Source organism: Rhinoraja longicauda, chromosome 3 (genome assembly GCF_053455715.1).
Source record: "Rhinoraja longicauda isolate Sanriku21f chromosome 3, sRhiLon1.1, whole genome shotgun sequence".
Taxonomy (NCBI): Eukaryota; Metazoa; Chordata; class Chondrichthyes; order Rajiformes; family Arhynchobatidae; genus Rhinoraja; species Rhinoraja longicauda.
In genome coordinates this window covers 88316840-88339300 of record NC_135955.1, presented here as the reverse complement: position 1 = coordinate 88339300, position 22461 = coordinate 88316840, and the positions used below count along the sequence as shown (strand labels likewise).

General features: G+C 43.4%; 1 protein-coding gene across 1 annotated transcript in view; it reads right to left on the bottom strand.

The window, feature by feature from the left end:
* The window catches only part of arhgef28a (Rho guanine nucleotide exchange factor (GEF) 28a), a 242372-nt gene that overhangs the window by 206760 nt on the left and 13151 nt on the right, over nt 1-22461 (bottom strand). Inside the window, exon 3 of the mRNA XM_078396613.1 lies at nt 19851-20028. Within this exon, the coding sequence (XP_078252739.1) occupies nt 19851-20028 (178 nt within the window). The remainder of the gene's footprint in view (nt 1-19850; nt 20029-22461) is intronic.

The following is a 22461-nucleotide window of genomic DNA, read 5'->3' as shown; positions in this document are numbered from 1 at the left end:
ACCTTTTTTTGCCGTGTTAACGTCACTGACAAGAAAATTTCCACCACCGGGGCGAAACTGGGAGCACCACCATCGGTCGTTCATTCGTGGGTAGTGGACGAGGCCTCGGTCTTTTGCAGTCAGGCTGTAAGTGGGTGTTAAGTGGTGATTGGAGAAGGGTGGGTGGGGAAGGGTCCAGCCTTTTCAGGCTGGAGTTAGGCTGTGAGTAGGTGTGAAGTGTTGTTAGGGGAGGGGGGGAGGGGTATCAGGGTTAAGTTTCTGTTTATCGAATCTGCAGTAGAACTCGTTCAGGTCGTAGGTCAGCTGACGATTGTCCAAGGGTTAGAAGGGTTTACTCTTGTAGCTTGTGATTTCTTGCAAACCCTTCCAAACTGAAGAAGGGTCATTAGCTGAGAACTTGCTCCTCCCCTTCTCAGAGTATCTTTCCTTGGCAGCTCTGATTCCCCTTCTCAGCGTGTACTTGGCCTGCCTGTAGAGTTCTGCATCCCCGCTCCTGCAAGCATCAAAATTCCTAAACTCAAGTCAACGCCTTGTAAAAAACGGAATGATTTGGTGAGAGTGTACGGGAGTGATATATTCTCTACAGACAACTGTGTGCTGTGTTGCAAAGCATGTGAGAAAGCGGCAAATCATAACAAGAAATATTTCGCCTCCCAGCCTGTACAGACAGCTAAACACAAGTCGGCGGCAGAGAAACTGAAGGTGGGAAATACGCAAGCTTGTCTCCTCACTACATTTACTGCTGGCTCCAGTTAAAAATCTGAGTTTTCGAGTGATCTGTGCAAGGCATTCATTGATGCTGGAATTCCACTGTGGAAATTGGAATACAAATCTCTCAGAGGTTTTTTAGAGAAACACACAGAGGAACACATACCGAGCGAGTCATCATTACGGAAAAATTATGTTGACAGCAACTTCAACATCAGTCTGAAGAAGGGTCTCGACCCGAAACGTCACCCATTCCTTCTCTCCTGAGATGCTGCCTGACCTGCTGAGTTACTCCAGCATTTTGTGAAATAAGCAACTTCAACATTGTTGTGCAGAAAATTAGAGATGAAGTTGCATGCAACAAAATATTGATAGCAATAGATGAAACAACCTATGCTGTGGGGAGATATGTTGCCAATGTGGTCATCGGTGCACTGGGGGCAGGTCAACAATCAAAGGAGAATATCGACATGAATATAGAGTCTGCAGCTTGTTTCGGGTATGCACCAATGACCTCAGCTGGGGTAGAAAGAAGTTTTTCAGAACTGAAGCATATTCTGTCTGGCAGATGGCATAGTTTAATACATCAGTCTGAAGAAGGGTCTCGACCCGAAACGTCGCACATTCCTTCTCTCCTGAGATGCTGCCTGACCTGCTGAGTTACTCCAGCATTTTGTGAATAAATACCTTCGATTTGTACCAGCATCTGCAGTTATTTTCTTATAGTTTAATACCAGATCATTTGAAAGAAATGCTAGTAATTATGTGCAACCAGGCAACTTTGGTCTTTTAATGTGGTATACCTTTATATTATCATTTTTAACCATATTTTGGTGGTGGAAATACATGCCTTTTATGCCTTTTTTTTGTCAATAAATGCCATTCTCGTGCCTTTTTTGGAATTTTATTATGCCTATTTGCCTGCCTATTTCAGAGATTTTTAGCGCCTAAACATCCTGGCTCTAGTCATAGAAGTCCTTTGCAGACGTCAATATGATCAGGATCCGAGTGACTTTAACCGAACAAGTACAGTTGAGTTTATTATTAGATCATTCTGTCCCTTTGGACAGAAGCAAGAATTGAAGAGACTTCATTTATCCTGTGTATCTTGGGAATTAGGTAATTTTCCACTTGGAATATTGAACACTCTGAGGTTAAACCTCTGCTCTAACTTGGAGATGCAGTCAGCTCACAGGAACAAGCTTCAACCTAAATACCAACATAAATGCTGGAGGAACTCAGAGGGTCAGGCAGCATCTGTGGAGGGAATTTTCAAAGCTTTATTTAATTTCTGGAGTCCCTTTTCTATCGATGTGTTCAAGTTATGAGCGCAGTCCCATAAGACTGGCAGTACCACAAAGAGGGTTGCATGCATTATTTCTAGTGGTCGCCGGTCGGCATAGACTCGCTGGGCCAAAAGGCCTGTTTCCGTGCTGTATCTCTAAAGTCTTAAAGGAGGAGGCATAACAGCAGAACCACATTAACATAGAAACATAGAAAATAGGTGCAGGAGTAGGCCATTCGGCCTTTCAAGCCTGCACCGCCATTCAATATGATCATGGCTGATCATCCAACTCAGTATCCTGTACCTGCCTTCTCTCCATACCCCCTGATCCCTTTAGCCACAAGGGCCACATCTAACTCCCTCTTAAATATAGCCAATGAACTGGACTCAGCTACCTTCTGTGGCAGAGAATTCCACAGATTCACCACTCCCTGTGTGAAAAAAAACGTTCTCATCTCGGTCCTAAAAGACTTCCCCCTTATCCTTAAACTGTGACCCTTAAGTTGTGGGCTCAATAAACATCCTGCTAAGAAAGACATTTGAATAATAAATGAATGTAAGACAATAATTCCGATGGGAATTGAGTTAACCTGTATCACATTCTGCACAATGAAGTGTGGTCTAAGAGCAGATTCTGAATCTGCATTGTCAGAACTGTATTTTATTGAATTTGGCTGAATGGTTTTGATGTTCTTTAATGCAGGATTTAAAGAGTGGTGAAGGGTGCAGGAAGGATTGTTAATTTTAGAGAGGTTTGGTGTAAGTAATGACGCTGAAGAATCAAGTCTCCAGATTCACTAAGCAATTCATTTGCCTCTCACATCTTGGTCTGCAAGTTGCGTAAGTAGACCACCTCATCTGCCACATCCCCAATTTCTCCTACACATTCCCCTTTTTGCCTAACATTGTTGTTTTACTCCTCCTACAAATGAATCTTTCCCCTTAAGATGAGGCTGTAAACACTGTCTGAAGAAGGATCTCGACCCTTTCCTTCTCTCCAGAGATGCTGCCCGTCTCGCTGAGTTACGACAGCATTTTGTGTCTCTCTTCAATGTAGCGTATCGTTTTAACATGGTAGGCTCTTTAAATGCGTAAATAAAAGCAGGAAATATTCAAATACTCAGCTCTTTTGAAAGCCATTCAGCAAAGAGAAACCAAGTTGTTTTTTCAGGTCGATGACCTCCTATCAGATTTCAGAAGGCACATGCAGGTCCAGAACCTGATACCTCCAGAGATCACCAACCCAAAACTTTCATTCTATTGCCTAGCTGCTGACTGAGAAATTCTAAGAATTTCCACCATCCAGAATATTTCCCTTTGTAGACACATAATGCTGGAGTAACTCAGGTCAGGCAGCATCTCTGGAGAAAAGGACGAGGTGCTTCAGACACCGAAGAATAATTCCGAGCTGAAACGTCACCTATTCCTTTTCTCCAGAGATGCTGCCTGACCCACTGAGTTACTCCAGCATTTTGTGTCTATCTTCAGTATAAACCAGTATCTGCAGTTCCTTCCGACACATGTCCTTTGTATCTTTACGAAGCAGATGGGTAGTTGCACCACTTGACTGGCTTGCTAACTCACTTAAAAGGGCATTTAAGACCACATTTTTTCCATTTTTTATTAGATACAACGTGGAAACAGGCCCTTCGGCCCAAGGAATCCGTGCCGATCAGCGATACCCGTACATTAATTCTATCCTACATACTAGGAACAATTTATAGTCGCCAATTAACCTACAAACCCGCAAGTCTTTGGAATGTGGGAGGAAACCGGAGCACCCTGAGGAAACCCACGCGGTCACCAGGAGAACGTGCAAACTCCACACAGACAGCACCCGGAGTCAGGATCAAACCCGAGTCACTGGTGCTGTGAAGCAGCAACTCTACCTCTGTGCCATTGTGCCGCCCTTGGGATGGGATGGGTCTGCAGTCACATATAGACCAGACTGAGTTACAATGACAGATTGCCTCCCAAGAAGGCTTAGCGAACCAGCTAGGTTTTTACAGCAATCTAAAATAGTTTTCAAGTTCATCATTTCTCTGTCTAGTTTCTCCAAAATTACAGATTCTAAACTGAATTGAAATTCTAGTCCTGCAATGGTGGGATTTGAACTTGGGTCCCTGGGTTATTAACACAGTATTTTAACACCACTAGCTGCAGGTTCTCCTACATCAGTACTTGGAAGTACATTTGCAGCCACTCATCAAGATGGAGCTGGTTGTTGACTTCAGGAAGCATGGTTGGGCACATCTCTCAAACAGCACTCATGGTACCAAAGTGGAAATGGTCAAGAGCTTCAAGTTCCTTGGCATTAATGTTACCACAAATCTGGTCACATTAACGTGACAGCCAAGGCGGCACTTCTGAGACCTCAACTTCTGAGGATATCGTGGAAATTCAGCATGTCTCCGGTGACTGTAACAAACCTCTCCAGATGCACCATAGAAAGCACACAGTCAGATTGCATCACAAAGTAGAGAAACAAAGAACAGCAGATGCTGGTTTGTACCAGCGGGACAGGCAGCATCTCTGGAGAAAAAAGGATAGGTGACATTTCCGGTCGGGCCTCTTCTTCAGCCTGAAGAAGTGTCCAGATCTGAAATGACACGTGTCCTTTTTCTCCGGGTTGCATCGTGGCTTGGTTTGGGTGCAGTTCTGTTCAAGACCATAAGAAATTGCGGTTGTAGATGTAGCCCAGCCCATCACGCAGACTCAGACCTCTGACATAGACTCCATCAACACTTCATGCTGCCTCGGAAAAGCAGCCAATGCAATGAAACACTGTCCCACCCCGGTCGTTCCTTCTTCTCCCTGTTCCCTTCCAGCTGAATGTACAGAACCTGAAAGCATGCATCACCAGTCTCGGGAGCAACTTCTTCTCCTCTGTTATTAGGGTTCTGAACAATCCTTCCATAAACTGGGGTACGGTTTGATTCACCTCTACCCCATTGTGGCATTGGCCTTCGTCTACGGAAATGATGTGCTACAATGCCAAGAAATATATTCCCCTTCCCTCCATCTACTGTACTTGAGTTTGGCTTGATTGTACTTAATTATGGTATAGATAATAGACAATAGGTGCAGGAGTAGGCCAATCGGCCCTTCGAGCCAGCACCACCATTCAATGTGATCATGGCTGATCATTCTCAATCAGTACCCTGTTCCTGCCTTCTCCCCATACCCCCTGTCTCCGCTATCCTTAAGAGCTCTATCTCGCTCACTCTTGAATCTCTCTTAATATATTTGATTAGTTTGGATAGTATGCAAAACAAATCTTTTCACTGCACCTCGTTACACTCAACAAAACATAAACCTGAACCAAAACCTAAAGGGCACAAAGTGCTGGAGTAACTCAGCAGGTCAAGCAGCATCTCTGAAGAACATGGGTAGTTGACATTTCATGTTGGGACCCTTCTTCAAACCTAAACCACTGGATGCAAATCCTGGAACTCTCTCCCCAACTCTCTTCCTATTTTTTAGGAAGTACCTTCATTAGAAGGACTGCAGCAGTTCACAAAGGTAGCTCACACCATCTTCTCAGAGGCATTTAGGAATAGGCAATAAACATTGGCCTTGCCACAGTGCAATGATCCTTAAAATTATTATTGCTTAAATCATTGGAAGCCACAAGAGCTATCCTACTGCCTGAACTGCTGATATGGAGTTAAATGGTAGTCAATAAAGAATAAAAAAACAAACGCTGGAAGAACTCAGCAGGCCAAGCAGTATCTATTTAAGCTGTCCCTAGTGTGTGTAGGATAGTGTTAATGTGCGGGGATCGCTGGGCGGCGCGGACTTGGTGGGCCGAAAAGGCCTGTTTCCGCGCTGTATATATATGATATGATATGATATGATATTGATGTTTTGGGTTAGGACCCTGCATCAGGACAAAGAAGACAGAGGAAAGATGGCCAGTAGATAAGAATACAAGGGAGGGGTGAGATAAAGGCTGTTAGATGAAATATATATATATATATATATATATATATATATATATATATATATATATGGTTTATTTAGAGTAATTAAATAAAGCATATCATAAGGAAGTAATCTAAAGTTGGAAGCACACCAAGCAATCAAATGCCATGATGTGGAGCACACAATAAGTCATGAATCACTTCCATGACAACTTTTTGAAAGAAATCTTAATGCAAAGTATACTCAAACACTACACAATGGAATCTCCAAGCCTTGGAATTTTAAGCTTACTAGCAAGTTGAACAATGTAGAGTGGTGTACAGTTTTTGGTTGAGATGATGACAGAATACATCATCGACTTCCAATTTACGTGTATTGATTGCCTCAGCATATACAGAACAATCTGAGGTTATGGTGGATATGGATGGAGGGTGGGGTCTCATTCTGTCTCCAATTAAACAACCAGGCATCCTGTTGTCATGAGGAATCATAGATTACTTTCAGCCTTACCAGTTTGTTATTGTCAATACTTTATCTCCAAAATTAGATTTGGCTCACAATTAGACCACGAGGAAGACTGTAAGAATGTGAGCTAGGTTGTCAGACTGTGAGGAAGGTTTCCAAAAGCTCCAGCGGGATATAGAATGGCTACAGAACTGGGCAGAGAAATGGCAGCTGGAGTTTAATCTAAGTTGCTGTGAGGTGTTACACTGTGGGAGGATAAGTAAGGGGAAAGTATACAGTTAACGGCATGAACCCTCATAGCTTTTATATATTAGACAATAGGCAATAGGTGCAGGAGGAGGCCATTCGGCCCTTCGAGCCAGCACCGCCATTCAATGTGATCATGGCTGATCTTTCGCAATCAGTACCACGTTCCTGCCTTCTCCCCATACCCCCTGACTCCGCTATCCTTAAGAGCTCTATCTAGCTCTCTCTTGAATGCATTCAGAGAATTGGCCTCCACTGCCTTCTAAGGCAGAGAATTCCACATATTCAGAGGGATCTTGGGGTCCAACTCTACAACTCCCTGCAAGTGACATTACAAGGAAATAGAATGGTAAAGAAGGTGTGTGGGCATTGAATATAAGTGTCTGCATGCAGTCATGCAGCAATTTTATAGGAATTTGGTTAGGCCACATTTGGAGTATGCGTGCAGTTCCAGTCGCCCCATTACAAGGAGTGGAGGTTTGGAAAGGGTGAAGAAGAGATTTACTCGAATGCTGCCTAGATTAGAGGATGTTAGCTATAAGGAGAGGTTGAACAAACGGACTATTTTCTCTGGAACGTTGGGGGTTGAAGGGAAACCTGATGGAAGTTTATAACATTATGAGAGGCGCAGATAGGATAAAGAGTCGGAACCTTTTTCCCCCAGGGTGGAAATGTCAAAGACTAGAGGGCGTAGTATTAAGATAAAAGTGAGGAAGTTTAAAGATGATGTATGGGGCAAGTTTTTTTTTACACTGATAGTGGTTGATACCTGGAGCAGCTGCCAAGGATAATGGTGGAGGCAGATATAATGGTAACGTTTAAGCAACCTTTAGATAGGCATATGGATGTGCAGGCAATGGAGAGGTATAGATAACGTGCAAGCAGCTGAGATTAGTTTGGCTTGACATCATGTTCAGCCCAGACAGTGTGGGTCCAGGGACTCGCTCGTTCCTGTGCTGTATGTGTCTATGTAATTAATTTCCAGTGCACTGTATTTGCTTTAGCTTTAGCTTAGAGATGTCGCACAGACACAGACCATTCGACCCACTGAGTCCACATGGACCATCCATCAACTGTTCACACTCGTTCCATGTTACCCAACTTTATCATCCACCCTCTCCACACCAGGGGCAATTTTACAGAGACTAACTAACCTACAAACACACACATCTTTAGGATGCGGGAGGAAACTGGAGCACCCGGAGGAAACCCACGAGGTCACAGGGAGAATGTGTGAACTGCAAATAGACAACACCCGAGGTCAGGATCGAACCCGGCCCTCTGGCATTAAGGCAGCAACTCTAACAGTCGCACCTCTGTACCAGTTGTGACACTGTTGATGATAAAAAAAATTAACAGTGTGAAGTAACTTTAGTTTAATCCAAACATTTAGAGTAATAATTTGCAACTAGCAGGTAGACATAATTACAAAGTGCGTCTAATTGCACAGAAATAATTGTTTTAACAGGAATGGTGCTTGTAAAACTGCCTGCCAACTGGTTAGAAAATAGCTCTGATTAATGATGGAATAATATTTCAATAGATCAAACATGAAAGGTCAAGGCATTTAAAATTCACTCAATTTCGTTTCCTCGGTTGTTTATTTGTTTGGTCAGTAAAGCTAATCTCAGCATTTACTGTTCTCCACCATTAGATGACTCATCAATGCAGTGGAAAAATCAAGTTCCCATTTGTTTATTCACCCTGGTGAACTTGGCATCAAACATTAAGATATTGACATTAGCAATTATGAACTTCGCAGAATATCCATCAAACAGAACTTCCCAAGTCAGAGACATCATAGATAAAACCAATTTTATAAATTGTCACAAATATAATTTTCAGCAGTAATTTCACATCATGATCAGGTACTAATGATAAATAATGGTTGCCTGTTCCTGTGTGGTTATAGCTCTCTAAGTCATCAATCAGAATGGATGCAGGAAGGTCTCTGCAACTCAGTAGATTTACTATCACCCTGAGCTTGGTGAAGCCAGCGGTAAACCCTCTGAGTGCAACCTGCAGATATTGTAAGTAGGTAAAGGAGAAGGAAACTGAAGTACATAGTTTCGCTTAGTTTACAGACACAGCATGGAAACAGGCCTTTCGGCCCACCGAGTTTATGCCCACCATTGATCACCCATTCACACTGGTTCTATGTTATCCCACATTCTCTGGACTGAGATGAGGAAAATCGTTTTCACCCAGAGAGTTGTGAATTTGTGGAATTCTCTGCCACAGAAGTCAGTGGAGGCCAATTCATAGAAACATAGACATAGAAACATAGAAAATAGGTGCAGGAGTAGGCCATTCGGCCCTTCGATTCAATATGATCATAGCTGATCATCCAACTCAGTATCCCGTACCTGCCTTCTCTCCATACCCCCTGATCCCTTTAGCCACAAGGGCCACATCTAACTCCCTCTTAAATATAGCCAATGAACTGGCCTCAACTACCTTCTGTGGCAGAGAATTCCACAGATTCACCACTCTCTGTGTGAAAAAAAACTTTCTCATCTCGGTCCTAAAAGACTTCCCCCTTATCCTTAAACTGTGACCCCTTGTTCTGGACTTCCCCAACATCGGGAACAATCTTCGTGCATCTAGCCTGTCCAACCCCTTAAGAATTTTGTAAGTTTCTATAAGATCCCCCCTCAATCTTCTAAATTCCAGCGAGTACAAACCGAGTCTATCCAGTCTTTCTTCATATGAAAATCCTGCCATCCCAGGAATCAATCTGGTGAACCTTCTCTGTACTCCCTCTATGGCAAGAATGTCTTTCCTCAGATTAGGAGACCAAAACTGTACGCAATACTCCAGGTGTGGTCTTACCAATGCCCTGTACAACTGCAGCAGAACCTCCCTGCTCCTATACTCAAATCCCCTCGCTATGAATGCCAACATACCATTCGCTTTCTTCACTGCCTGCTGCACCTGCATGCCTACTTTCAATTCACTAGATGTTTTCAAGAGAGAGTTAGAAGTAGCTCTTAGGGCTAACGGAATCAAGAGATATCAGGAGAAAGCAGGAACATCGGCCATGTTCATATTGAATGGTGGTGCTGGCTTGAAAGGCCGAATGGCCTATTCCTGAACTTATTTTCTATGTTTCTATGTTCCTTCCCATTACTACACATTATGACCAATTTTACAGAGGCCAATTAATCTACAAACCTGCACATCTTCGGGACATGGGAGGAAACCAGAGCACACAGAGGAAACCAGGTCACACAGAGAACATGCACATAGCGTAAGAAGGAATTGCAGATGCTGGTTTAAACCGAAGATAGACACAAAAAGTTGGAGTAACAAAGCGGTACAGGCAACATCACTGGAGAGAAGGAATGGGTGACATTTCACTGGATGTCTTCATCACCCATTCCTTCTCTCCAAAGATGCTGCCTGTCCCGCTGAGTTACTCCAGCTTTTTGTGTCTACATGCGCATAATCACAGGGAGAGTATGCAAATTTCACACAGACAGTACCAATGGTCAGAATCGAACCCGGGCCTCCAGCAGTATAAGTCAAGTCAAGTCAAGTCAATTTTATTTGTATAGCACATTTAAAAACAACCCACGTTGACCAAAGTGCTGTACATCTGATTAGGTACTAAGGAAAAAAATGAAACATACAGTAGCACGCAAACAGTTCACAGCGCCTCCTCAATGAGCCTCAAACGCTAGGGAGTAGAAATAGGTTTTGAGCCTGGACTTAAAGAAGTCGATGGAGGGGGCAGTTCTGATGGGGAGAGGGATGCTGTTCCACAGTCTAGGAGCTGCAACCGCAAAAGCGCGGTCACCCCTGAGCTTAAGCCTAGACCGTGGGATAGTGAGTAGCCCCAAGTCGGCCGACCTGAGGGACCTGGAGTTAGAGAGGGGGGTTAGAAGATTTTTGATGTGGGGGGGGAATGTCCATTTAGGGCTTTATACGTGAATAGGAGGAGCTTGAATAAGGCAACAGCTGACATCTTGACAGGATTGGGTGAAGAAGGTGAGGGATGGGAGTCAGTTGAAACAAACACCGCCATTGGGCGGCACGGTGGCGCAGCGGTAGAGTTGCTGCCTTACAGCGAATGCAGGGCCGGAGACTCAGGTTCGATCCTGACTACGGGCGCCATCTGTACGGAGTTTGTACGTTCTCCCCGTGACCTGCGTGGGTTTTCTCCAAGATCTTCGGTTTCCTCCCACACTCCAAAGATGTACAGGTATGTAGGTTAAGTGGCTTGGTAAATGTAAAAATTGTCCGTAGTGAGTATAGGATAGTGTTAATGTGCGGGGATCGCTGGGCGGCGCAGACCCGGTGGGCCGAAGGGCCTGTTTCTGCGCTGTATCTCTAAATCTAAAAAAAATCACCTGTTAAACCAAATGGACAATTTCTGTGGTCTACACTTCCATAACCTTGGAGTTCCATCGAGCGCAGCATAATCCATGTATACTTCACATTGGAATTTCTTCCAAAAGCTGATCATGGAGACTGGTTTGCAACTTACTGTTTGCTCCGCATAGTCCATACATTCCTTTCAGAACCCCTGTGTGTCCTGGATACAATGTTTGTATGAATTTGTCTTCTGTGCTACGCTTTGGCATGTGGTGAGTCATAAGACAGAGAAGTAGGGCGTTAATACTTGTTTAACAGGCTCTGCCTGAACAGAGGTTAACAGAGGTGGAGTAGGGCACTTGGAAAAATAACAGGCAAAGTCAAAATTGCTTTGTGAAAAGGAAATCATGCTTGACCAATTTAATGGAGTTCTCCAAAGATGTAACATCTGTTGTCAATAGTCAATTTCAAACAGTCAAATGAAAGATTACCCACAGTCCAACAATAAGAGCAATAAAAATAAGCAATAACACACACAATCATAAACCAACACCAAACAAAAAGAAACATCCATCACAGTGAGTCTCCTCCAGTCACCTCCTCACTGTGATGGAAGGCCAGAATGTATTTTCTCTTCCTCTGCCGTCTTCTCCCGCGGTCAGGCTGTTGAAGTTGCCCCGTTCCAGGCCGCGCCGGACGGTGAAAGGTCCGCAGCGGGCCGACCCAAGCGCCGCGACTCGGGGCGGGAAAAGACGCTGCCGCTGCACGTCAGAGCGGTCGGGACTCCCGACATTGAAGCCCCCGCCGGGCAGTGCAGGAAACTAGATAACACTCATGCTTAGATTTCCAGAAGGTGTTTATGAAAGTTTAAGATGGTGCCGAGAGTGGGGTGACTTTTTGCTGAGCTAGACATTGTTAGATATAAGTGCTACATCGAAGTTTATCACAAAAAAAAAATCAAACCTCACGATTTTAGAAGTAACATTTTGGCATGGATAGAAGTTTGTTGGCTAGCAAGAATCAGAGAATGGGCATCAATGGGACTCTTACTGGTTGGCAAGATGCAACCAGCTGCATGTTCTCCCTGTGATGACGTGCATGTTCTCTCAGTGACCCGGTTTCATCTGTGTGGTCTGCAGCCAGACAGCATCAGTGCTGATGTCACAACTTCTTTCAATTTATATGAATGAATTGGATAAAAACACAGAAACATTTGGTAGATCATTTCTGCAGGGAAGACAGGAAAGCAAGTTGTAAAGAAGACATCAGGTGTCTACAAAGGATTGTGGATGGGATAATTGTGTGGGCAGACTTTGTGGCAAATGGAGTGTAAGGCAGGGAAATTTGGAGGATTAAACATAGAAACATTGAAAACAGGTGCAGGAGGAGGCCATTTGGCCCTTCGAGCCAGCACCGCCATTCATTGTGATCATGGCTGATCATCCACAATCAGTAACCTGTGCCTGCCTTCTCCCCATATCCCTTGATTCCGCTAGCCCACGAGAGCTCTCTCTACCTCTCTTTTAAATTCATCCAGTGAATTGGCCTCCACTGCCCTCTGTGGCAGAGAATTCCACAAATTCACAACTCTCTGGGTGAAAAGGTTTTTTCTCACCTCAGTTTTAAATGGCCTCTCCTTTATTCTAAGACTGTGCCCCCTGGTTCTGGACTCCCCCAACATTGTGAACATTTTTCCTGCATCTAGCTTGTCCAGTCCTTTTATAATTTTATACGTTTCTATTAGATCCCCTCTCATCCTAAATTCCAGTCTTTCCAATCTTTCCTCATACGACAGTCCCGCCATCCCGGGGATTAACCTCGTGAACCTACGCTGTACTGCTTCAATAGCAAGGATGTCCATCCTCAAATTAGGAGACCAAAACTGCACACAGTACTCCAGGTGCAGTCTCACTAGGGCCCTATACAACTGCAGAAGGACCTATACTCAAAACCTCTCGTTATGAAGGCCAACATGCCATTATCTTTCTTCACCGGCTACTGTACCTGCATGTTTACTTTCAGTGACTGCTGCACAAGGACACCCAGGTCTCGTTGCACTTCCCTTTTACCTAATCTGACACCATTGAGATAATAATCTGCCTCCTTGTTTTTGCCGCCAAAGTGGATAACTTCACATTTATCTACATTATACTGCATCTGCCACGCATCTGCCCACTCATTCAACCTGTCCAAGTCACCCTGCAACCTCCTGGCATCCTCTTCACACTTCACACTGTCACCCAGCTTTGTGTCATCTGCAAATTTGCTCGTGTTACTTTTAATTCCATCATCCAAATCATTAATATATATTGTAAATTGTTGTGGCCCCAGCACTGAGCCTTGCGGCACTCCACTCGCCACTGCCTGCCATTCTGAAAAGGACCCGTTTATTCCTACTCTTTGCTTCCTGTCTGTCAACCATTTCTCTATCTATGTCAGTACCCTTCCCCCAATACCATGTGCTCTAATTTTGCCCACTAATCTCCTGTGTGGGACCTTATCAAAGGCTTTCTATAAGTCCAGATACACTACATCCACTGGCTCTCCTTCATCTATTTTACTTGTCACATCCTCAAAAAATTCCAGAAGATTAGTCAAGCAGGATTTCCCCTTTATAAATCCATGCTGACTTGGACCAATCCTTTTACTGCTATCCAAATGAGCTGTTATTACTTCTTTAATAATTGACTCCAGCATCTTCTCCACCACCAATGTCTATAATTCCCCGTTTTCTTTCTCTCGCTCCTTTCTTGAAAAGTGGGATGACATTAGCTACCCTCCAATCCACAGGAACTGATCCCGAATCTATAGAACATTGGAAAATGATCACCAATGCGTCCACGATTTATAGAGCCACCTCTTTGAATACCTTGGGATGCAGACCATCAGGCCCTGGAGATTTACCAGCCTTCAGTCCCAACAGTCTACCCAGTACTATTTCTCGCCTAATGCAAATTTCTTTCAGTTCCTCTGTCTCCCTAGATCCTCCTTCCTCTAAAACACCTGGGAAATTGCTTGTGTCTTCCTTAGTGAAGATAGAACCAAAGTCCTATCCTCTTTGGAATGAAATGATCCTGCATCTTCTGTATTATGCCCTGAAATTCCTGCCATTGCTGTTCCACTGTCAAAGTTCAACTCTTCTGCCATTTCCTTGTTCCCCATAATCATTTCACATGTTTCTGCCTTCAAGGGACCCACAATTGTCTTTACTAATCTTTTTCTCTTAACATACCTAAAGAAGCTTTCACTGTCCTTCTTTATATTATTGGCCAGCTTACCCCCATACTTCATCTTTTCACCCTGTATTGCCCTTTTTGTTACTTTTTGTTGTCCTTGAAAGTTTCCCAATCCTCTGGCTTCCCGCTACTCTTTGCTATGTTGTACATCTTTTCTTTTAGTTATATTCCATCCCTAACTTCCCTTGTCAACCACGGTTGCCTCTTACTCCCCTTAGAATTTTTCTTCTTCTTTGGAATGAAATGATCCTGCATCTTCTGTATTATGCCCTGAAATTCCTGCCATTGCTGTTCCACTGTCATTCCTGCTAGGATCCTTTTCCAGTTGACCTTGGCCAGCTCCTCTCTCATGCCTTCATAGTCTCCTTTGTTCAACTGCAACACTGACATTCCTGGCTTAACCTTCTCCCTCTCAAATTGCAGATTAAAACTAATCATATTATGGTCACTACCTCCTTTACCTTGAGTTCCCTATTAAATCTGGATAATTGGACAACATTAAATCCAGAATTGCCTTCTCTCTGGTAGGCTCCAGTACAAGCTGCTCTAAGAATCCATCTCGGAGGCACTCTACAAAATCCCTTTCTAAGGGTCCCGAACCAACCTGATTTTCCCAGTCTACCTGCATATTCAAATCTCCCATAACCACAGTGGCATTACCTTAATTACATGCCAATTTTAACTCCTGCTGTAACTTACACCCTATATCCAGGCTACTGTTTGGGGGCCTGTAGATAACTGATGCCTGAAATCAGTATGTTGCCATACGAGGAAAAGTTGGGCAGACTAGACTGGTGGCTGCTCAAGTTTATAAGAGTGGCAACTTGATTTAAATATTTGTGATCCTAATTGGACTTGGTCTTGGATGGATGCAGAGAAGATGGATCATTTTAGAGGCGAATCTGGAACTGGGGCCACTGTTATAGGCAAAGATTCAGCGAAATGCTTTTTCAGAAGGTTGAGATTCTTTGTCATTCTATTCCTCGTAGATTGGTGAAACCTTTGAATATTTATGTCAGATACAGATGGAATCTTGATAAGCAAAGGGGTGAAAATATTTACAAGTCAGTGATAGATGGATTCTTGATAAGCAATGGGGTGACTGGGGTAGTCAAGAGTGCAGAGCCGAAGTTACAATTGGACTAGCTCTGACCTTGTGAAACAACAGAACAGGCTCCAGGATCTGAGTGGCCCTACTCTTGTCTGTTTTATAACCTCCAGTTAGCAGAATTTTCTATTATATAATATTCTTGTTTGCACAATTATTTCAATACTCTTAGTCACTTGACGTGTCTGTCACTTGGAAATTACTCTAGTTATCCTGCAGTTCCTGTTCTTAATTCACACATTTGAGCAATTTCCCACCAATTGATGCCCTGATCCTTTCTGCACTTTCTCAGTCCGCTCTCCCACCTTGCTCCCTTTCATCACCAAACAGACATGCAACAATAAGCTGTCTCCCTCCACCTGCTTCCCAATGGTGGATGGTGAGTAGGAATTATCTTTGAACAGGCTAATTGTGTGTGCTGATTCTGTTCGGCACAATTTGAACCTCATGTGTAATGGATTTTTGCGCCTGGCGTCAATGAATAACCATTCATTGGTCTGCTGTGTTACACATCAAAAACACCTTTTCCAGTTGCCAAAGAATATCTGGATCATGGTAAAATGCAAAATCTGTCTGAACAGGGAAGTCAAAAGGCATAACTTCAAATCCCGAGTAAATCTTTTATTAATGCTATTTTTTCAAGAGGATAGTCGGCCACTTGTTTTCATAAGGAAGTAAAATATAAAGCAGGATTAACCAATAAGGCCAATTCTGCCATTTAATAAGATGGCTAATCCTCTGCTTCAAGTCCAACTTCCCCACGTCCAAAAATCAATTGAAGTCTGCCTCAAAAAGACATACAGCCGACAGTATCAAAGTCCTCTCACATTTCAGTCCTAAACTGATATCTTGTCATGAAATGATGACTCCTTGAATTCTCCAACTGAAGAAAATAACCTCCCTCTATCTGTTCTGTCAATCCCCAATTAATTTCCCCCTTCCGCATTGATCCATCTAGATCATCTCTAATTCTTTCTCCCTGTCATTTCTTACAGGATAGTGCTCCTACCCGGAAAAAAAATCAATCTTGTGAATCTATGCTGCACTGAATCAGCAAATGCTACACTGAATCCAAGACAAATATATCATCGAGATAAGAAGAGGAAAACAGCACACAGCGGGTCTACATGAGGTCACACCAAAGGTCTGCATAATCTCAACAACATTTCCGTATTTTGGCACTTCAAACTCTGAGCAACTTCTCGGTTGCTTGCTCTACCTAGAGTTCACTTTCTGCATCTCATGATCCAGCGTACAGTTCCCTAGTTTTCAATTTATCACCGTTTTAAATAAACATTATGCTTCCCTATTCCTGCTATCAAAATGCATACCATATTTTTCAACATATTATATCTGTCACTTTGTTGCTAAACTATCCTGAGGGTCTATGATGCTACCTTGCCCTCACAATCCCCCTTTCCACCTGATTTCACATGTGAGCGAGGGAAAGATATTGGGAAATATACACCGATCAGCCAAAACATTATGACCACTGACAGGCGAAGTGAATAACATTGATTATCTTATTACAATGGCACCTCTCAAGGGGTGGGATATATTCAAGAACAGTCAGTTCTTGAAGTTGATGTGTTGGATGCTGGAGAAATGGGCAGGAGTAAAGACCAGAGCGACTTTGACAAGGGCCAAATTGTTATGGCCAGAGGACTGGGTCAGGGCATCTCTGAAACGGCAAGACTTGTGGGGTGCTCCCAGTCAGCAGTAGTGAGTACCTACCGATAGTGGTCCAAGGAAGGACAAACCACAAAACGGGGACAGGGTTCTGGGTGCCCAAGGCTCATCGATGCGCGAGGGCAACAAAGACTATCCCATCTGGCCCAAACCGACCAAAGGTCTACTGTGGCACAAGTCACAAAACTTTTTAATGGTGATCACAGGAGGAATGTGTCACAATACACAGTGCATTGCACCCTGCTGCGTATGGGGCTGCACACGGAGGACCAACAGCATATTAGGCAGGTGGTCATAATGTTTTGGCTGATCGGTGTATGGTGAGCTGAGATTGTTCTGCAAGCTAGCAAAGATAGCATAGCATAAGCATAGCATAGCTTATACTATAAGAAAATATGAGAAATCAGAAAACATAGATATATTACCTTTTTATCCCAATCCATAATATAAATGACCTATAGCGATGGACCTGGAACTCATCCCTGTGATACCCCGCTCTTAACACTTCACCAGTCCCATTATGACCTTGCATTGTTGGTTTCCTCTTTTGAACGAGTAGGATTGCAAGGAGGATTACCTCCTCCTCATCCATGCTTAAAAATAATTACTCTTCCTGGCATCTATTCCACTGGAACTGGCAATACTCCAGCCATTCTTTACGTGTGAGCTTAGCATCAAATGCCAGCAAGTCATTCAACCATCAGACCCTCAATACAAACCTGAACCTGTTTTCACCAATAGTCACATTCACCTGGCTGATCTTCATCTGTTTAAGCCTCAGGGCATGAAGGTTAATTGCGGGCCTTCCAACTAAAAACATTCAGGAGGGTATCAATGTTAAGCTGCTGGTTTGGTATGAGAATAGACTATCAATTACCCTTGGGGACTGTTTTTTGTGAACTACTGACATAAACATTAATGCTGTCTATGTGCAAAAAGAATTTAACCTTAAATTAAACAAATCTGCAGACTATTGTTTCCTTAATTTGTTTCTACAAAATATGGTACGACCTAGTCAATCCTGAAATTGTCTTCCCGAAATAGCTGGCGAGCGATTTATGAATAGTCTTACTGCTACCATACGTCATGTGTGTTTCACCTTCTCTACTCTCTGCTTTGCTTTTTCAATGCCAAATATGGAGAGGCAAAGGCAGAAAAACAATTCCCCATAACTTTCCTCTGACCCGTCCACTGGAGGATAAATTGCACACAAGCTCCTCATCCAGAAGACAACTTTTGCCATGTTCCTCCCAACATCTGCATTGTTCTAACAAAAACATCAGGTTAGACACAAAATGCTGGAATAACTCAGCGGGACAGGCAGCATCTCTGGACAGAAGGAATGAGTAACATTTCGGTAATGAAACAACACCCATTCCTCTCCAGAGATGCTGGCCTGTCCCGCTGAGTTACTCCAGCATTTTATGTCTTTCTTCGGTGTAAATAAGCATCTGCAGTTCCTTCCTACACACATACATCAGGAGCTGCTTTATTTCAAAAATTGCCAATGAACAGGTGACAACAGAAATCAAAGACAGCCAGTGAAATGTTACCTATCCATGTCCTCCAGGGATGCTGCCTGCTCCACTGAGTTACTCCAGCATTTTGTGTCTTTCCTTGGTAAATGAGCATCTACAGTTCACATCAGGCCCTTCGGCCCACCGAGGCTGTGCCGACCAGTGATCCCCGTACACTAGCACTATCCTACACACTAGGGACAATTTACAATCTTTTACCAAAGACAATAGACAATAGACAATAGGTGCAGGAGGAGGCCATTTGGCCGTTCGAGCCAGCACCGCCATTCAATGTGATCATGGCTGATCATTCTCCTACAAGACCTACAAATCTGTACGTTTTGGAATGTGGGAGGAAACCGGTGCACCCGGGGAAAACCCACGCAGTCACAGGGAGAACATACACACTCCGTATAGAGAGCACCCATAGTCAAGATCGAACCCGGGTCTCTGGCGTTGTAAGGCAGCAACTCTACCGCTGCGCCACCGTGCCGCCCACTAATGCTGAAAGAAATCAGCTGCAGCAACAGTCTATTTAAGGAAACGTAAGGAAAAGATCCATTTCTTGCACATCTTTGAAGGTACTACAACTCTCATCACAGGCTGAGGGGCACAATTTCCACATGTTTATGGCATCAATGCCAGAGGCACTGCCAATGTCAGACGGTTCTTGGTGCATCTCACCCATTCATTTCCAAGGAAAAATGGTGCCGGAAGATGGGCCACACAACATAAATTCACCAATGGGTTCAGAATGTGCGACAGAACTAACTCTACAAGCTTTGTTAAGTCGGATAATATTTCACTAATATCCTACAATTACAAACATGAAAAAATAAAAGTTGAAAATATTTTCCATATGCATCCAGGCATTCATCATTTAAAACATCAAAGGGCAATTATAAAAGCAAGTTTTTGTTCTGGGATCTACATCAATTCATGAATGCATTTGTACAGTGTTTCTAAGAACTTGACCTTTACAAGATCCTTCACAGGAGTATTAACAAAGAACATTTCCCAGCACGAAACACAAGTGCAACTCAGAAAGATTTGTCAAATCTTTGTCGAAGAGCTAGGTCATGAGAAGAAGGAATAATAGTTTATTTCAAGGTGCTCAGAACTGATGCTTGCTTTGCCTATATGTGTAGGAAGGAACTGCAAATACTGTCCCGCTGAGTCACACCGGCATCTTGTGACTGTCTTTCTTTGCCTACATACCGATCTATACCAGCTTGTTCACAGATGCAGAAGCACACAGCAAACAGTTTCTAAGAATAGCCAACACCACATGGAAGATACCACAATACTTATATTTTCTTTCGTTTTGCAAATAATGCCAAACATTTGCAACTTACTGCATTCTCTTGCATGTATCTCTGCAGAAGTAGAATGTCTGCCTCAAGTGATTGCCTTCTGTTGTTCTCCATGGTCAATATATAAGTGGTTGGTCCGTTAAGACATTTCTGCAATATGTAGCTGTCACCAAAGATCTTAGAAATTCCAGTCGAGGGAGTGACGCGGGAATTCTGAAGACTGAGGAAGAGAAAACAAAAGACCATAAGTTCATAAGTTATAGAAGCAGAATTAGGACATTCAGCCCATCAAGTCTACTCCCCCATTTAATCATGCTGACCTATCTTTCCCACTCAACCCCATAACTCAAGACACACTAACAAATGAAGAATCTATCAATTACTGCCTTAAAAATACCCATTGACTTGGCCTCCACAGCCGTCTGTGGCTAAAGGCTACTTTACTACTGTGTGGGTGGAAACAGCTGAGCACCAGATTTGATAATCCAACACCACTCATCTCTACATTATTGAAATAAAGCAGGAAATACAGAAAATTTGCAGCAGGTCAGGTAGCATCTGCTAGAAGGATGAGAGGAGATCTTATCGAAATGTATAAAATTATTAGGGGGTTGGACATGTTAGAGGCAGGAAACATGTTCCCAATGTTGGGGGAGTCCAGAACAAGGGGCCACAGTTTAAGAATAAGGGGTAGGCCATTTAGAACGGGGATGAGGAAAAACTTTTTCAGTCAGAGAGTTGTGAATCTGTGGAATTCTCTGCCTCAGAAGGCAGTTGAGGCCAATTCTCTGAATGCATTCAAGAGAGAGCTGGATAGCAGAGTCAGGGGGTATGAGGAGAAGGCAGGAACGGGGTACTGATTGAGAATGATCAGCCATGATCACATTGAATGGCGGTGCTGGCTCGAAGGGCCGAATGGCCTCCTCCTGCACCTATTGTCTATTGCCTATTGAAAGAGAAGCAGAGTAAGACAATTTTCCACTTCACTGCCTTTTTGAATAGCATTGACCCAAAGGTGAGTCCACAGGCAGTGCAAGACATCAGGTGCATCTATGTCTCATCTCCATTGCATTCCATCTTTCCACAGCCCAATCAAAATGGACTCACTGACCACTGCCACCAACTCCTGCCTCTCAGCACAATCATGCACAATGATTAACCTCTCATACAAGAAGCTAGACTCAGGAACAGGCAAAAGTTAGATTTTCTTTAGAATGGTTTATCTCAGAAAGAGTGAGGAACAACTGTCTTCAATATAATGCTACGGTGGTTATGGGAGATTTCAACATGCAGGTAGACTGGGAAAATCAGGTTGGTAATGGACCCCAGGAAAGAGAGTTTGTGGAGTGCCTCCAAGATGGATTCTTAGAACAGCTTGTACTGGAGATTACCAGGGAGAAGGCAATTTTGGATTTAGTGTTGTGTAATGAACCTGATCTGATAAGGGGACTCAAGGTAAAAGAGCCATTAGGAGGCAGTGATCATAATATGATAAGTTTTACAAATTGAGAGGGAGAAGGGAAAATCGGAAGTGTCAGTATTACAGTATAGCAAAAGGGATTACAGAGGCATGAGGCAGGAGCTGGCCAGATTTGACTGGAAGGAGGCCCTAGCAGGGAAGATGGTGGAACAGCAATGGCAGGTATTCCTGGGAATAATGCAGAAGTTGCAGGATCAATTTATCCCAAAGAAGAGGATAGATTCTAAGGGGAGTAAGAGGCACCCGTGGCTGACAAGGGAAGGCAAGGACAACATAAAAATAAAAGAGAACAAGTATAATATAGCAAAGAAGAGCGGGAAGCCAGAGGATTGGGACTCTTTTAAAGAGCAACAGAAGATAGCTAAAAAGCCAATACGGGGAGAAAAGATGAGGTACGAGGGTAAGCTAGCCAATAATATAAAGGAGAATAGTAAAAGTTTTTTAGGTATGTGAAGAGGAAAAAATAGTCAAGGCAAATGTGGGTCCCTTGAAGACAGAAGCAGGGGAATTTATTATGGGGAACAAGGAAATGACAGACGAGTTGAACCCGTACTTTGGATCTGTCTTCATTAAGGAAGATACAAACAATCTCCCAGATGTTCTAGTGGCCAGAGATCCTAAGGTGAGGGAGGAACTGAAGGAAATTCACATTAGGCAGGAAATGGTGTTGGGTAGACTGATGGGACTGAAGGCTGATAAATCTCCAGGGCCTGATGGTCTGCATCCCAGGGTACTTAATGAGGTGGCACTAGAAATTGTGGATGCATTGGTGATCATTTTCCAATGTTCTATAGATTCAGGATCAGTTCCTGTGGATTGGAAGGTAGCTAATGTTATCCCACTTTTTAAGAAAGAAGGGAGAGAGAAAATGGGAAATTATAGACCAGTTAGTCTGACATCAGTGGTGGGGAAGATGCTGGAGTCAATTATAAAAGACGAAATTGCTGAGCATTTGGATAGCAGTAACGGGATCATTCCGAGTCAGCATGGATTTACGAAGGGGAAATCATGTTTGACTAATCTTCTGGAATTTTTTGAGGATGTAACTAGGAAAATTAACAGGGGAGAGCCGGTGGATGTGGTGTACCTCGACTTTCAGAAAGCCTTCGACAAGGTCCCACATAGGAGATTAGTGGGAAAAATTAGAGCACATGGTATTGGGGGTAGGGTACT